This window comes from Cervus elaphus, chromosome 11, assembly GCF_910594005.1.
Source record: "Cervus elaphus chromosome 11, mCerEla1.1, whole genome shotgun sequence".
NCBI classification, from domain to species: domain Eukaryota; kingdom Metazoa; phylum Chordata; class Mammalia; order Artiodactyla; family Cervidae; genus Cervus; species Cervus elaphus.
The window spans coordinates 13,127,744-13,146,106 of record NC_057825.1 but is presented as its reverse complement, the minus strand read 5'-3'; the positions used below and the strand labels follow the sequence as shown (position 1 = coordinate 13,146,106).

Sequence of the window (18,363 nt, the reverse complement as noted above, 5' to 3'; positions counted from 1 at the left end):
GAGCGAGAATGGATTAACATAACCCAGAGTTTCTTTCTTTTTTTTGGGGTGGGGGGAAAGTAAAACTTTATTGAAGGATATTAACAAGACCCATATTATTTTTCATAGCAAATTTAAGCCGTTCACTTGTAGATAACAAAAAAAGCAAAATTAAAGAAAGTTCAAAGGTTGAATAACATGTATATTTTTGAAAACTTCCCAGTATAAAATAAATGCTTCTGATAATTGCTATTATCTAGTCAAAATGAACAATTAATGAATAGATATGAAATGTTACACAAAATAATATTCAGTAGAGGATTCATTTGAGTTGGTTGAAAGAAACTGATTCTTTTCCATAGACCCTACTGATTAAACTAGAGATAATGAGTAGAAATACTATAGTTAACCCCATTTCTATCAATAGGTGGTATATACGTTGGTTAAAAGACAAGCTCTAGTGTGAGACTGTCTTACACTAGAGTTCTGGACTATTTGTGATATTTGAAAAAATGACAATACTTGCCTTATAGAAGTATGTTTTTAATTAAATGACAAAGTATGTAGCATAATGTCTAGCACATAGTAAGAACCGAGTTAACAATTTATAATATGAATGTCATTAATTAAATAAAAGGAAATATCCAAGAAGTCTATGGATATGAGAATCAAAATGGTTCTATAAAAAGTAAAGATGTACTACCACAAGCCCACATCTGTTGGAAAGGATCTTTCATTTATATTTTTCTGCTAACTGACAGCTTAACACTTAAGAAAAAGAAGTTAACAGACTACCTGATGCATTCAGCTTAAATCCCTCCTGATTTCACTCTTCAAATAAGCACAAATTATTGCTTTGGCCCTTCTGTATTCCAGAATGTTAAGTGCTTTATTTCCCAGAGGAAGCTGACATCCTCACATTAACTTACACAAAGAAAAACTGATGGAAAGTATGTAGTAGTTTTCTACCAAAATTCAGCATTTAAAAATAGCCAAAGACATACAGTACTACTCTCACATTATGTGCCATATTTTTTTTTTTATTAGTTGGAGGCTAATCACTTCACAACATTTCAATGGGTTTGTCATACATTGATATGAATCAGCCATAGAGTTACACGTATTCCCCATCCCGATCCCCCCTCCCACCTCCCTCTCCACCCGATTCCTCTGGGTCTTCCCAGTGCACCAGGCCTGAGCACTTGTCTCATGCATCCCACCTAACCCAGAGTTTCTTAAGGATCCTCTGTGAATTGAAAAAAAATTACAAAATATGTATATGTGATGAGTGCTTTTTAGCAAATACAATAGTTTTTTTTATCCTTTCATATGAAAAGTATAACTCCCTTACAAAATTTAACAGTGGTTGTTGAAGTCAGCTCTTCTAAAGGTTGCTGTGCAGTGGTTGATGGTCCTCATTACAGAGCACTCACGGGGCAGTAAAATGGCTGTGTCATCATGTACTCACCCTCGGCGACACAGATACACGAATGCTATTTTGCTAGTGAATCAAGAAAAAGTGGCTTTCTTTACCAGTCCCTTGCTGATAATTTTTTCTAATTCCTTTATGTGTCAACATATAAGGAGTATATAAGAAAGACGTTGTTTCCCACTTCCCAAAATCAGACATGTATTTTTTACATGACTGCTAAAATTATTTCAGAGAGCTTCATATTCTCAATCATTCTTCATCCACAGCATACAGGAGAGAAGCATGAGGAGGGAGAACCAGAGCAGTGTGTCTGAGTTCCTCCTCCTGGGGCTCCCCATCCGGCCAGAGCAGCAGGGTGTGTTCTTTGCCCTGTTCCTGGGCGTGTACCTGACCACGGTGCTGGGTAATCTGCTCATCATTCTGCTCATCAGGCTGGACCCTCACCTCCACATCCCCATGTACTTCTTCCTCAGCCACTTGGCCCTCACTGATGTCTCCTTTTCATCTGTCACCGTCCCTAAGATGCTAATAAGCATGCAAACCCAGGACCAATCCATCCCCTATGCAGGGTGCATAGCACAGATGTATTTTTTCATATTTTTTACTGATCTGGACAGCTTCCTTATTACCTCTATGGCATATGACCGCTATGTTGCTGTGTGTCGCCCCCTTCACTACACCACCATCATGAGGCAGGAGCTGTGTGCCTCCCTAGTCGCCGGATCCTGGATCCTGTCTGGTGCCAGCTCCCTTTCTCACACTCTCCTCCTGACCCGATTATCCTTCTGTGCTGACAACACCATCCCCCATTTCTTCTGTGACCTTGGTGCTCTGCTCAAATTGTCCTGCTCAGACATCTTCCTCAATGAGTTGGTCATGTTCACAGTAGGCGTGGTGGTCATTACTCTGCCATTCACATGTATCCTGGTATCTTATGGGTACATCGGGGTCACCGTCCTAAGGGTCCCTTCAACCAAGGGAATCTGCAAAGCATTGTCCACGTGTGGCTCCCATCTCTCTGTAGTGACTCTGTACTATGGGTCCATATTTGGGCAGTACCTCTTCTCAACACTGAGCGATTTCATTAACAAAGACATCATTGTGGCTCTGATGTACACGGTGGTCACACCCATGTTGAACCCCTTTATCTACAGCCTTAGGAACAAGGACATAAAGGGGGCCCTGGGGAAGCTCTGCAGTAGAGCAATATTTTTCTTACAGTGACACTCAACTTTTATTTAAATCAGAACCTCATTTTGATTCATCTCTTGTATTTGATTTTCCATTTGAATATAACTCAAAGCTTTAATGTCTCCAAACCCTAAGAAAAATGATGGCATGTTGTATTTGCTTGACAAATGTTCGTTGACCAGAATTTCTTTCCCTTATTAGCAGTACTCTCCTGGTGTGGAGTAAAAGGAACCCTCTGCACTGTTGGTAGAAATGTAAGTTGGTTCAGTAACTATGGAAAACAGGATGGAGGTCTCCCAGAATTTCCATATGATTTAGCAATCCCACTCCTGGGCATATATCCAAACAAAACTGTAATTCAAAAAGATATGTGCACCCTTATTATGTTCATAGCAACACTATTTACAATAGCCAAGACATAGAAACAACCTAAATGTCCACCAACGTTTAGATGAAGGGATAAAGAAGATATGGTATATATATACAATGGAATATTACTCAGCCATAAAAAAGAATGAAATAACACCATTAACAGCAACATGGATGGACCTAGAGATTATCAATCATACTTACATGAAGTAACTCAGAAAGAGAAAGACAAATACACACGCTATCACTTATACATGGAATCTAAAATATAACGCAAATGAACTTATTTATGAAACAGAAACGGATTCATGGACATAGAGAACAGACTTGTGGTTGCCAAGGGGAAGAGAAATGGGGGAGGATGGACAGGAGGGTTAGCAGATGTAAACTATTATATATAGAATGGATAAACAGCCATGTCTTATTGTATAGCACAGAGAACTATGTTCAGTACCCTATGATAAACGATATAGTAAAAAATATTTTTTAAATGTGTATCTATGTATAACTGAATTACTTTGCTGAACAACAGGGATTAACACGACATTGTACTCAACTATACTTCAATAAAAATTTTAAAAAAAACAAGCAGTGCTCTCCTTCAGAAACAACTTTTGATCAGAAAATGCTAAATTAATTTTATTACTTATTTCTACAACTTGGGGGCATTAATAATACAGAAATTTACAGGTCATTTAGTTATCTTTTATTTGAGGAGAATTTGGAAACCGATATATTTTAGGCCCATAATCTCAGGCTTTTGCACCCTGAGAATCTAAAGAATTACCTATATTTTTACACTACACTCTTATGCAGAAAATGCAGGATTTTCTTTTTGTCTTTATGGGTCTATTAAATCATAGAATCCAAACTGTCACTTAAATAAAAGGAAATGCATAACTTTCTGCCTGTGGTATAAAATGTTACAAAAACAACTCTGATGATAAGGGAACCTGGAGGAGATCAAGACTGGCCAGGAATTTCCCCTTTGCCAGCACTGTGTGGTTGACATTGATTAACCCCCAAACACAGTCAGCAGTGAAAGTACACGTAGTGCTGGCCTCCTTTGTATGTATAATGAAACGCACTAGATTATTCCAGTGCATAATCTCTGAAAACGTCACTGATTTTTGTTAATATCACTGCAGAGTCAGCACTCTCTATCCTTCCTGGACTTCTTGCTTTCCCAAATAAAGAATGAAAGCAAGGCTTTTCAAACTTTAACATGCCTAAGAATTCCTTGAAAGCTTGTTAAAACAGAGATTCCTGAATCTATCTCCGTGCATTCCAATTCCGTAGTTCTGGGACGAGATCCAAGAATTTGCATTTCTAACAAGCTCCCACATGATGTGGACACTGCAGATTTGTGAACAGTGACTTGAGGATCAGTGAAAAATTAAACGGTGGAAGTGGTAGGATGCAGGTTTATAACATCTTCCAAGAATTCTGAGAGAGTGGGTAGAGTGAAACAAGAGAACACTCGGATTATTTGGGGAATAGAGGAATCAGTGGTTCATGGTGATATTTTCTGATTAATTCTAGCTACAGTAAATTCCCTTTTTCAATTTCAAATAGAAGAGGATTGTTCCTGAGCTATCGGATTCTCTTCTCTCTTTCACACACACTACAGACATATCAGACACTGCTGACTGTATGTTCAATGAAAAAAACCCAAAGCTTTGGAAAAAAAATTGCATTCTATGTTCATTGGTGGCTTCTTGTTTTTATTAAGCTACGTGGAATTTCAGTGTGACTTGCAGCTTTGCTAATGTCACTCAAAAACATTTTAATATTTTGTTTTTTAATTTATTTTTCATTTGGAGGAAAATTGCTTTAGAAGTTTGTGTTGGTTTCTGCTGTACAACAATGCTTATCAGCCATAATTATACATGTATCCCTTCCTTCCCCTCCCCCATTTTAATATTTTAAACTAACAGTTATTTCACATATGCTGCCAAAAACTGTACATCTGTTATACAGAATTAGTTGATTTCAGAGCATCTGTACCTCCACAAAGGGACCTTTGAGTTCTTTTCTAATATTTAATTATTTTTGGCCATGCTGGGTCTTCGTTGCTTTGCGTGGGCTTTCTCTAGTTGCAGCAATCAGGGGCTACTCTCTAGTTGTGGTGTGCAGGTTTCTCACTGCGGTGACTTCTCTTGTTGCAAAGTACAGGCTCTATGCACATGGGCTTCGGCAGTTGTGGTTCAGGTGCTTAGTGGCTCAGGAGCTTGGTTGCTCCAGGGCAGGTGGAATCTTCCCAGACTAGAGATGAAACCAGTGTCCCCTGTATTGGCAGGCAGATTTTTATCCAGTGGACCACCAGGGAAGTCCCACTTGAGTTCTTGACAGGACACTATAAAGGTTTTGTTGTATGACGCTATTCATGTCTAAAAGCCCTCATGTACCTTGCCATGTTTCTTGACACAGTACAAAGGATAGAATTTGTCTTGAATCCAATATTATGGGCATTGAGGCTACTTTACCCACCTTTTCCTCTTCTCTTTGTGTGTATGTGTCTGCCCTATGTAAAATGCAATATGTTTATCCATTTTGTACATAAATATAAGACTAATTAGTATGCAACCAGCATCTGGAGTGACATTTAAGGCTAAGGTGAGGTCCCCAACTCTAGTCTGTTTGAGGTATGAAGATGGAAGTCAGAAATTTTGGAAGAAGCTTGATATTTGATATCAATATACTACATATGTAGTATATTTTGATAGCAACTTTCTTTTATCATTCATTTATTTCATTTTGTAAGCTCTGACTTAGGCAATCCCTTAGGTGAATGAAGACAATCTGGCTTTGTTGTCTCGCTTTCCATGGGGTTGAACCCAGACTTCCATTCTTCATGTATTTTCATGGATATTTTCAAAGTTCATGCTTCTCTTTTCAAAGGAGCAAGCCACAGGCACTGGGGAACTAAGACAATGGAGCTCATTAAAATAGATGCTTTGGAGATATGAAAGTAACCTTGATAAGACAACTGACACAAGACATTTCAAGTGTAGTATAATTGTTAATAAAGTTTCACAATGAATTATTGTGTTAATTCAATAAGATCAACTAAAACTTAAAAATTTTAAGTGGATTGCTGTATTGATGCTGTGTACATTCTATGTATTGATATGTATAGAAGCAGAAATGTAGATATTATAATACAATAAAACTAAATTATTATAGAAAAGGAAAGCTATAAAATACCATGTAAAATAAATCCCATTTATGCAAACATAAAATTTTACGAATAAGAACCATTTTAGAAGAATAAAAAATGAATAACAGAAGAGTGAAGTACTTTGTATCCTTCGTTTTCAGGTCTATGTTACTATATTTGGATTTCCATCATAAAGCAGATTTCATTTTAAAAGCAGCAAATCAAAAAGGAATTTCCACTTAGGAGAAAAATCCTTCTTCACTTCCCAAGCTGTGACTTAACTAGGAGAAGCAGTAAGCTGGAATAAATACTCAGAAAATATATGACAGCTTGAATTGCATTTGTTTCTAATTATTCTCTTGTCTTAGTAATTCTTTATATAAATTGTGAATTCTAGTTATTATTAATGATAGCTCTCGTGTATTAAATTGAGAAATTAACATCACTAGTAGAACTTAAGTCTCTAGTCTTATTTCCTGAGAAATTATTAGTTCTTTTTTTTTTCATTTATTTTTATTAGTTGGAGGCTAATTACTTTACAATATTGCAGTGGGTTTTGTCATACATTGACATGAATCAGCCATGGAGTTACATGTATTCCCCATCCCGATGCCCCCTCCCACCTCCCTCTCCACCCGATTCCTCTGGCTCTTCCCAATGCACCAGGCCTGAGCACTTGTCTCATGCATCCAACCTGGGCTGGTGATCTGTTTCACTATAGATAATATACATGTTTCGATGCTGTTCTTTTTTAAACAACTTTATTGAGGTATATGGGCTTCCCTTGTGGCTCAGCTGGTAAAGAATCTGCCTGCAATTTGGGAGACCTGGGTTCGATCCCTGGATTGGGAAGATCCCCTGGAGAAGGTAAAGGCTACCCACTCCAGTATTCTGGCCTGGAGAATTCCATGGGCTGTATAGTCCATGGGATCACAAAGAGTTGGACATGACTGAGTGACTTTCACTTTCACTATTGAGGTATATTTGACATATAAATATTGTATGTATTTAAAATGTACAGCTTGATATTTGGTATGTATATGTTGTGAAATTATCACCGTAGTCAAGTTAATTAATGTATTTATCACCTCCATATAATGACCATTTTATTTTTGTGTGTTTGGTGAGAAGACTTAATTCAAGACCCACCTTCATAGTACATGACAAGCACACAATACAGTGTCATTCACTATAGTCATCTTGCTGAATATTCGATCTCAAAAAACTCATTCATCTTGCATAACTGGAACTTTGTACATTATGCTAGGTGAAATAAGTCAGACACAGAAAGACAAATACTGTATGATTTCACTTACTTGTGGCATCTAACACGGTCAAATCATAGAAGCAGAGAATAGAATGGTGGTTGCCAGGGCCCAGTGAAAGAATGGAAATATCTTCTTTGTTAAACACCTAATTTTTAAATGTCTTGATAAAGTTCCCTTAAATCAGTCTGAGAATAGCGGGGTCATTCAAATGATGAAGAGCAGGGGTTAATTCAGATACCAGGATTGGCCATCACTCTCATGGTAAAGAGATGGTTTTCCCACTGCCGAAGAGTTTACTCAAAGCCTCATTCATATCTTTATTCCTCAAGCTGTATATGAAAGGGTTCAGCATGGGAATAATCACCATGTAGAGAATGGCAGCCCTGCTCTCCCTCTCCGCAGAGTGAGTTGATGGAGGAAGTAAATACACACCCATAAGAGACCCATAGAAGAGCAGGACCACTGTGAGGTGAGAACCACATGTCGAGAAGGCCTTCCACCGCCCTCCAGGAGATGAGATGCCAAACACAGCCCAGGAAATGCGGACATAGGAGAGGACAATCAGCAGCAGGGGAGCAGTGAGGAACATCAGGCCCATGATGATGATCATCAGCTCATTAATTCGGGTATCTGAGCAGGCAAGCTTCAGGAGAGCACTGGGATCGCAGTAGAAGTGGGGAATGACCTTGTGGGCACAGAAGGCCACACGGGTCAGCAATAGTGTGTGTGTCAGGGCAGGACAGTTGGTTAGCACCCAGCAAATGCTCAACATTAATGCACAGAGTTGGGGACTCATAGCTGTGCTGTAATGAAGTGGCTGACAGATGGCCACATAGCGGTCATATGCCATCACTGCCAGAAGTAAGTTGTCAAGGCCACCAAACACAAGGAGAAAATACAGCTGTGCAAAGCACCCAGAATAGGAGATGGTCTGACTCTGAGTATGCATGTTGATCAGCAATTTGGGGATGGAGGCAGAAGTGAAGCAGGCATCTGTTATTGATAGGTTGGCCAGAAAGAAGTACATGGGAGTATGGAGGTGAGGGTCAGAGGTGATGGCCAGGATGATGAGTAGGTTTCCCATCACAGTGACCAGGTACATGCCCAGGAAGATGACAAACAGGAGAGTTTGCTCCTCTGGCTGCTCAGAGATCCCTAGAAGGAGGAAGTCTGAAAGGGTGGTTTGGTTCACTCTGCTTGGTTTTCCCATCCTTTGTAGTTTTGCTATCTGTGCAGATAAAACACTTTCACATGTCAATATTTACATATTAGATCAATTCACAGATAATATCTGTGTAGACCAAACTGTTCCAGGAAAAAAAGAAGAAGTGGACTTTGCCCATGAGAATCTCTGGATGTCATTATGGTGTGAGAAAATATACATGGGGCATTAGAGAACAGGCAAACCAATACCCATGCAAATATGAACCGTGCCTTCATAGCTGTATATAATAGGGTCCTCAGGAAAGTGATCAGTTTGACCAGAGAAGTCCATGTTGGCAATTGGAGGAGATAAGAATTGAGCATATCCTTAAAGGCAAGATTGGAAAAATAACTTTTGCTCACCAAGTAAAAAGGAAATGCATGATATTCCTTGCTGCCCCTCCCCCAACACCCACCCCTTGACATACACCATAGACAAGATAGTCTATTTCTACTAGCCTCCTCAATCCCTAGAACTTGACTTCACCCATTTAGCTCCACTCCCTGTACTCTTACCTCACTGGGGGCATGGATATATGGGCTGAGGGCAGGGAGTGTCTATGATGTTCCATTCTCTGCATCCACAGTAAGACAACCAGCACAGGGCTGCCAACCCTTGACCCTCATCACTCTTTCTCTTTTTTTGCTGGCATCTTCCCTGTGGCACATCTAGACATTTGAAAACTGATATTTCTCTCTTCCTAGTTTCTTGGACATGAACATGATCGGTACCTCTTTGTAGATGCTTGCTATGTTCCAGAGAATTTGATGGCATGGTTTTTGTTCTTTCAAGTCCGGTAGGTATCATTCTCCTCCACAATTCTGCAAATGGTACAATTGAGTCTTAGAAATATTTGATGTACTCAAGATCAAAAAGCTAATGAATGTGATTCAACAGCAGGTGTGTCTGACTTCAATGTCTATACCTTCCCTCTACACTTGTACTCTAACTCTCTGATGTTTCTTTTCATCAAAGGGAAGGTAGAAGGAATCAGTGTCTGGTTCTCTGGGCTTGAAAATGGCCACTCTGACCTTCAGTTCTCCTAGGATTTGGAGCAAGCTGGTATAAGATGTCATTTCACATTCGCCCAGACCTTATTAGATTTTGCCACTGCATTAGTACTCCATTTGTTCTTGGTTTATAGAGAGGCTTCTAATCTTAGGCATTCAGATCGGCTACCCTAAAAACTTCTACCTGGTCCTTGGGCTGGGAAGGGAGGTGTTTGTATAAGTGTGTGTGTGTTTGTGCCCTACCCTTCCAGATTCTCTCACCTATCAGAGTGTGGACTGGTTTCAAGCATCTTCAGATTCTCCAATTCTCTCCTGTGGATGGGAGATTCACAATAAGGAACTCTCTGAGATCTTTCTGACCTTGTAAAGCTGGGGTCTATGGAGTCCTGGGGTCATCAGGAATACCTGGAGTGTATAATGAATTTTTCAGACCTGGGAAGACAGGAGTCTTTCTTGGGGTTTTAAAGATCCCTAGGACATCATCCCCAAAGTGCTCATTAGTGCCAACCTCAGTGTTCCCCTGCAGCCTGTTCTCCAGCCAGCTCTGCTGGGGCCCTGGGGGAATAGAGGGCATCTCTTTCCCAGGGGTTAAGCTCTCAGATGGGGGACTCAGGGGTAAGATTCTGAGGCCTTTAGCTGGGATGCTGTGCACTCCAGCCTGACCAGCAGTTCTCCTGGGAACTCTTGCCTCTGCCCTGGACCATTTAATGTCTGTCCCAGGTTCTAGGTTAAACTGGATTGAGGGAGACAGTAAGAGCTTAAAATATAATGGCCCTGCTGGTGATTTCTGTAAATGGACTGTAGCCTGCCAGGCTCCTCTGACCTTGGGATTATCTAGGCAAGAACACTGGAGTGGGTTGCCATGCCCTCCTCCAGGGGATCTTCCTGACCCAGGGATCGAACCCATATCTCTTATGTCTCCTGCATTGGCAGGCAGGTTCTTTACCACTAGTGCCACCTAGGTATTACCTCTCTAAACAGAGTAATGCTAAGAAGCAACTCCCCCAAGTCCTAAACTCTCAGTTACATAAGGCAGCCTATGTAGAACACACCAGCCATAATATCTGATACATAACCACAGCAAAAATGTAACATCTTCAGTATCGTCATTAATACTAGTAGTACTGGGACTTCCCTGGTGATTCAGTGGTTAAAACTTCACCTTCCAGTGCAGAAGGCATAGGTTTCTCCCTGGTTGGGGAGTTAAGATCCCACAAGCCTCGGGGTCAAAAAACCAAAGCATGAAACAGAAACAATATTGTAAAAAGTTCTATAAAGATTTTAAAAATTGTCCACATAAAATGTCTTTAAAAAAATACTGTATTACTTACTGCACACTTCCATTAAATGATCTCAAGTAATATAAGTTTATTAGAATAAAGAAACTATTGTTTTCCCTATTTTACAGATGAGAAAACTGAGGCCCAGTGAAGATAATGACTTGACCAACTAAATGGAGAGTATGGAATTCTAATCTATGTCTACATGACTCTAGTGTCCACATTTTTTTTTTTTTTTTTTGAGACAGATAGTGCAGGGTGTAGTATTGGCAGACTGGAAAAGAGACAGGAGAAAATCAGAAGTTGGATGGAGACCTGGAGATGGAGAGTGTACACAGGGGAAGGAAAGAAGGAAGAAAGGATGGAGTGGCTTGAGTCCATGCTCTTAACCACCATACTTTGTCCCAGTATCATTGTTGATTTTAATCATTAGCAATATCATTGGCTAGAGAAGGCAAAGGCAACCCACTCCAGTACTCTCGCCTGGAAAATCCCATGGATGGAGGAGCCCGGCAGGCTGCAGTCCATGGGGTCGTGAAGAGTCAGACACTACTAAGTGACTTCACTTTCACTTTTCACTTTCATGCATTGGAGAAGGCATTGGCAACCCACTCCAGTACTCTTGCCTGGAGAATCCCAGGGACGGCGGAGCCTGGTGGGCTGTTGTCTATGGGGTCACACAGAGTCAGACACGACTGAAGCGACTCAGCAGCAGCAGCAGCAGCAATATCACTGGCACAGAATAATCTCATTTTCTATGTGAAAATCTCATTTTCTCTGTGTGTGCTTTTGGTTGCTAGCAAGATTGACTATTTTTTTTCATCTGATTTTTAACCATGAGTAATTATTCTTCAAATTATCCTGTTAATATATTTGTCTTCTTCCTACTGGGGTGTTTGTGTTTTTAAAATGGATATTAAAGGCAATAAAACAAAATTAAAACATTTTATTTGTGGTGTTTTTTATGTCCTTTCTATTGAATGTTTATTGTTTTTTAAATTAATTAACTTATCTTAATTAGAGGCTAATTACTTTACAATACTGTGGTGGTTTTTGCCATATATTGACATGAATCAGCCACAGGTGTACATGTGTCCCCCATACCGAACTCTCCTCCCAGCCCCCTCCCCATCCCATACCTCTGGGTTGTCCCAGTTCACCGGCTTTGAGTGCCCTGTTTCATGCATCAAACTTTGACTGTTCATCTATTTTTATAGAAGATTTCAAAATTATTTTTTAGTCAAAATTGATAGATATTTAGCTTTGTATTTCTTCCCATTACTTTTATACTAAAATGTCCTTTCCATCATGTAGATCAAGGAAATTCCATTTAGTTCTTTCTTCTGGTTTTAAACACTACACTAAGTTTTTCATTTACTTGCAATTTATGTTGCTGTGGGGTGAGAAAAAAGGATCTATCTTTACTTTTAATTTTTCACACATAGCTAGTTTGATTGGGGCATGAGAAGGGGGTGACAGAGGATGAGATGGTTGTATGGCATCATCGATTCAATCAATGGACATGAGTTTGAGTAAACTCAGGGAGATAGTGAAGGACAGGGAAGCCTGGTAGGCTGCAGTTCATGGGGTCACAAAGAGTCAGCAGACATGGCTGAGTGACTAACAACAGCAACAGTTTTATCAGTACCACTTTTTAGTAACTCACACATTCTCCATTTGTTTGTTAGGTCTGAGCACCTATACCTAGCCTTTCCATATATATCTGGGCTACTCACAGCACAGCAGCAGGCTTCAGAAATGGGGCATTTTGAGAGCCAACCATCTAAGAAGTCATGATGGAAGCTACATGGTCTTCATAAAACCTAGCTTTGGAAATCCGAGAATCTCGCTTTCACTGTCTTCTATAGAGCAATCAATCACTAAGGCCAGCCCAGTGACTAAGGGAAAGAAGTTAAGCTCCATCCCTCCATAGGAAAAATAGGAAAGAATTTGGGACCCTCTTTCATTTAGTACAGCCTGCACTCTTGACTCAAATTATTTATATTCTTCCCAGATTCAGAATAGACTTGTTCCTTCTGTAAAGCCTCAGAATCCACATGGACTACGGACTTGTCTAACTCAATGAAACTATGAGCCATGCAGCGTAGGGCCACCCAAGATGGACGGCCACCCAAAACGGATGGTTATGGTGGAGAGTTCTGATAAAACATGGTCCACAAGAGAAGGAAATGGCAAGACACTTCAGTATTCTTGCCTTGAGAGTCACATGAACAGTAAGAAAAGGCAAAAAGATAGGACACTGAAAGATGAACTCCCCAGGTCAGTAGGTGCCCAATATGTTACTGGAGAACAGTGGAGAAATAACTCCAGAAAGAATGAAGAGATGGAGCCAAAGCAAAAACAGCACCCAGTTTTGGATATGACTGGTGATGGAAGTAAAGTCTTATGCTGTAATGAATAATACTGCATAGGAACCTAGAATGTTAGATCCATGAATCAAGGTAAATTGGAAGTGGTCAAGCAGGAGATGGCAAGAGTGAACATTGACATTTTAGCAAAGTTAACTAAATCGACTGGAAAAGGTGAATTTAACTCAGATGACCATTTTATCTACTACTGTGGGAAATAATCCCTTATAAGAAACAGAGTAGCCCTCATAGTCAACAAAAGAGTCCAAAATACAGTACTTGGGTGTAACCTCAAAAACGACAGAATGATCTCTGTTCATTTCCAAGGCAAACCATTCAATATCACAGTAATCCACACCTATGACCCAATGAGTAATACTGAAGAAGCTGAAGTTGAACAGTTCTATGAAGACCTACAAGACCTTCTAGAACTAATACAAAAAAAGAGGTCCTTTACATCATAGAGGACTGGAATGCAAAAGTAGGAAGTCAAGAGATACCTGGAGTAACAGGCAAATTTGGCCTTGGAGTACAAAAGGGAGCAGGGCAAAGGCTAACAGAGTTTTGCCAAGAGAACACACTGGTCATAGCAAACACCCTCTTCCAACAACACAAGAGAAGACTCTACACATGGACATCACCAGATGGTCAATACTGAAATCAGATTGATTATATTCTTTGCAGCCAAAGGTGGAGAAGCTCTACACAGTCAGCCAAAACAAGACCAGGAGCTGACTGTGGCTCAGATCATGAACTCCTTATTGCCAAATTCAGACTTAAATTGAAGAAAGTAGGGAAAACCACTAGACCATTCAGGTATGACCTAAAATAAATCCCTTATGATTATACAGTGGAAGTGAGAAATAGATTCAAGGGATTAGATCTGATAGAGTGCCTAAAGAACTGTAGGCAGAGGTTCATGACATTGTACAGGAGGCAGTGATCAAGACCATTCCCAAGAAAAAGAAATGCAAAAAGGCAAAATGGTTGTCTGAGGAGGACTTACAAATAGCTGAGAAAAGAAGAGAAGCTAAAAGCAAAGGAGAAGAGGAAAGATATACCCATCTGAGTGCAGAGTTCCAAAGAATACCAAGGAGAGATAAGAAAGCCTTCATCAGGGATCAATGCAACGAAGTAGAGGAAAACAATAGAATGGGAAAGTCTAGAGATCTCTTCAAGAAAATTAGAGATACCAAGGGAACATTTCATGCAAAGATGGGCACAATAAATGACAGAAATGATATGGACCTAACAGAAGCAGAAGATATTAAGAAGAGGTGGTGAGAATACATAGAAAAACTATACAAAAGAGATCTTCATGACCCAGATAATCATGATGGTGTGATCACTCATCTAGAGCCAGACATCCTGGAATGCAAAGTTAAGTGAGCTTTAGGAAGCATTCCTATGAACAAAGCTAGTGGAGGTGATGGAATTCCAGTTGAGTGATTTCAAATCCTAAAAAATGATGCTGTGAAAGTGCTGGACTCAATATGCAGAAAATTTGGAAAACTCAGCAGTGGCCACAGGACTGGAAAAGGTCAGTTTTCATTCCAATCCCAAAGAAAGGCAATGCCAAAGAACGCTCAAACTACCAAAGAATTGCGCTCATCTCACAGGCTAGTAAAGTAATGCTCAAAATTCTCCAAGCCAGGCTTCAGCAATATGTGAACCATGAACTTCCAGATGTTCAAGCTGGATTTAGAAAAGGAAGAGGAACCAGAGATCAAATTGCCAACATCCACTGGGTCATCAAAAAAGCAAGAGAGTTCCAGAAAAACATCTACTTCTGCTTTATTGACTATGCCAAAGACCCTGACTGCGGATCACAGCAAATTGTGGAAAATTCTTCAAGAGATGGTAATACCAGACTATCTCACCTGCCTTCTGAGAAATCTGTATGCAGATCAAGAAGCCACAGTTAGAACTGGTCATGGAACAACAGACTGGCTCCAAATTGGGAAAGGAGTTCATCAAGGCTATGTATTGTCACCCTGCTTATTTAACTTATATGCAGAGTACATCATGCGAAATGCCGGATGGATGAAACACAAGCTGGAATCAAGATTGCTGGGAGAAATATAGATAACCTTAGATACGCAGATGATACCACCCTTATGGCAGAAAGCAAAGAACTAAAGAGCCTCTTGATGAAAGTGAAAAAGGAGAGTAAAAAAAGTTGGCTTAAAACAACATTCAGAAAATGAGGATCATAGCATCCGGACCCATCACTTCATGGCAAATAGATGGGGAAACAGTGGAAATAGTGTCAGACTTTATTTTCTTGGGCTCCAAAATCACTGCAGATGGTGACTGCAGCTATGAAAGTAAAAGATGCTTGCTCCTTGGAAGAAAAGCTATGACCAACCTAGACAGCATGTTAAAAAGCAGAGACATTACTTTGCCAACAAAGGTCCATCTAGTCAAAGCTATGGTTTTTCCAATAATCATGTATGATGTGAGAGTTGGACTATAAAGAAAGCTGAGCACCAAGGAATTGATGCTTTTGAACTGTGGTGTTGGAGAAGACTCTTGAGAGTTCCTTGGACTGCAAGGAGATCAAAGAAGTCAATCCTAAAGGAAATCAGTCTTGAATATTCACTGGAAGGACTGATACTGAAGCTGAAACTCTAATACTTTGGCCACCTGATGGGAAGAACTGACTCATTGGAAAAGACCCTGATGATGGGAAAGATTGAAGGCAGGAGGAGAAGTGGACAACAGAGGATGAGATAGTTGGATGGCATCACTGACTCAGTGGACATGAGTTTGAGCAAGCTTCAAGAGTTGGTGATGGACCTGGACTCCTGGCATCCTGCAGTCCATGGGGTCACAAAGAGTCAGATATGACTGAGCAACTGAACTGAACTGAAAAAGCCTCAGAATCTCATTCCATTGGAACATGTGATCAAGGTCCAAGATCTTGTCATCTAAATGAGGTCCAAGTGGAAAAATGTCTCCTTAGATGCACCCTTCTGTGTAGTGTTCCTTTCAGTCTGAAGAACTTGGATTTTATGTCCTCTACACATATACCCAATACAAGGGTGGTGCAGACATGGGATAACTACAGTGGAAATCCTCTGGAAGTGGGAGAATAGGCAGGGAAGCAAGCAGGAAACTCAAAGCTGTGTTTCATTCATTCTCATTGCTGCTGATATTCATTAGGAAATTACCACAATTCATCTAATCTATTGTTGATAACTGTTGAGCTGATTTTCAGTTTGGTATTTTATAGATAGTGCTGGTATTAACATTTTTATCCAGACCTCTTGAGGAATGTGTATCCACATTTTGGTTGGGTATATATTTAATAGTAGAATTTGGGAAGTCTAGGTTTTACATGTATTCAGCTTTAGTTTTTCAGAGGGATTGTTCTATGGTGTTGACAGTGATTATGAGATTCTGGTTGCTCCAATCTCACTAACTTTTGGTACAGTCTTTTTCTTTTTAGCTATTCTGATAGATGTGTAGTAGTAACACATTGTAGGTTAAATTTAAGCTGTCCTGATAACTAATGAGGTTGGAAACATCTTCATGTGTTTTTAAAAATATTTGACATTACATTCTGATATATTTTTATTGTCTTTTGGAGTTTATTCCTATTCCTTGATTTGAAAAGTGTCTTATATATACTAGTATACAATATTTTGTGAAGTGCATGCATGACACATGTCTCCTTCTTGCCTGTGTGTTGACTTTTCACTCTTTTATTGGTGCTTTTTGAAAAATAGAAGTTCTTAATTTTAATATGGTTCCATTTATTTATTTACTTTCAGTTATTCTGTTTGTGTCCTGTTTAAGAGATAGCTGCATACTTCTTGATTATGAAGATATTGTGTTTTCATCTAAAATTTTGTTATTTTGTCTTTTATTTGTATATGAATCTAGTTGGATTTTTTATGCAACATGAGGTTGGAATCAAATTAATTGATTTTTCATTTGAATGTCCAATTAACTGTGACAATTTTGTGAAAAGCATATAAATTTGAAGTGCTAACTACAACGAATTTTGCACTGGAACTGTCTGGAAGCACTGTGTTTATAGAAGGAGCTGTTGATTTTGAGTTTCACTGTAGGATTATCTGGCTGGGAAAACTTTCGGAGGAAGGCCAATGCCAGTATCCTTAGTTCTTTCCTGTTCAGCTACTTGAATGTCAAAGAAATTCTTACACTATTCTGTATTCATGATACAGGTCTGCAGGTTTCAGGATTTATCATTTAGTGTTATATATAGTCATGTAAGTGCTTCCCACGTGGTGCTAGTGGTTAAGAACCCGCCTGCCAATGCAGGATAGGTGGGTTCCCTCCCTGGATCAAGAAGATCCCCTGGGGAAGGAAATGGCAACCCACTCCAGTATCCTTGCCTGGGGAAATGCTATGGACTGAGGAGCCTGGCGGGTTATGTCCATAGGGTCGCAAAGAGTCGGACACGACTGAAGAATTTAGTGCGCACATGCGCGCGCACACACACACACACACACACACACACACACACACACACACAGAGTCATGCAAAAGGCTTCCTAGGTGGTGCTAGTGGTAACCCGTCTGGGCTCAGACAGTAAAGAATCCGCCTGCAGTGTGGGAGACCTGGGTTCGATCTCTGGGTTGGGAAGATTCCCCTGGAGGTGGGCATGGCAACGCACTCCAGTATTTTTGCCTGAAAATCCCTATGGACAGAAGAGCCTAGTGGGCTTCAGTCCATGGGGTCACAAAGAGTAGGACGTGACTGAGTGACTAAGCATAGCACAGCGAATGCAGAAGACACAAGAGAGATGGGTTTATCCCTGAGTGGGGAAGATCCCCTGGAGGAGGGCATGGCAACTCACTCCAGATTCTTGCCTGGAGAATCCCCTTGGATGGAGGAGCCTTAAGGGCTACAATCCGTAGGGTCGTACAGAGTTGGACATGACTGAACTTAGCACACATGCACATAGTCATGTAATTCCCGTTTTTGTATATGATTCATTAATCTGAATTTTATGTGGCAATCCCTAGTCACAACTTCTCCAGAAAGTAAAACTACCAACTTCTGCTGGGATAAAAGAAGACAGTATTCCAGTAGTGAGGAGTGAAAACTAGAATCTAGAGATTCAATTTC

The 18,363-nt window shown here is 40.1% G+C and overlaps 2 protein-coding genes across 2 annotated transcripts in view; one reads left to right on the top strand and one right to left on the bottom strand.

Annotated features, from left to right (window-relative positions):
* Positions 1-1,693: 1,693 nt before the first annotated feature.
* Positions 1,694-18,363, top strand: part of LOC122702577 (olfactory receptor 1N1) — a 23,251-nt gene continuing 6,581 nt past the window's right edge. Inside the window, exon 1 of the mRNA XM_043916145.1 lies at positions 1,694-2,198. Coding sequence (XP_043772080.1) covers positions 1,694-2,198 — 505 coding nt within the window. The remainder of the gene's footprint in view (positions 2,199-18,363) is intronic.
* LOC122702576 (olfactory receptor 1N2-like) overlaps positions 7,656-18,363 on the bottom strand; it is a 26,919-nt gene continuing 16,211 nt past the window's right edge. The window contains 1 exon segment of the mRNA XM_043916144.1: positions 7,656-8,610. Within this exon segment, the coding sequence (XP_043772079.1) occupies positions 7,656-8,610 (955 nt within the window).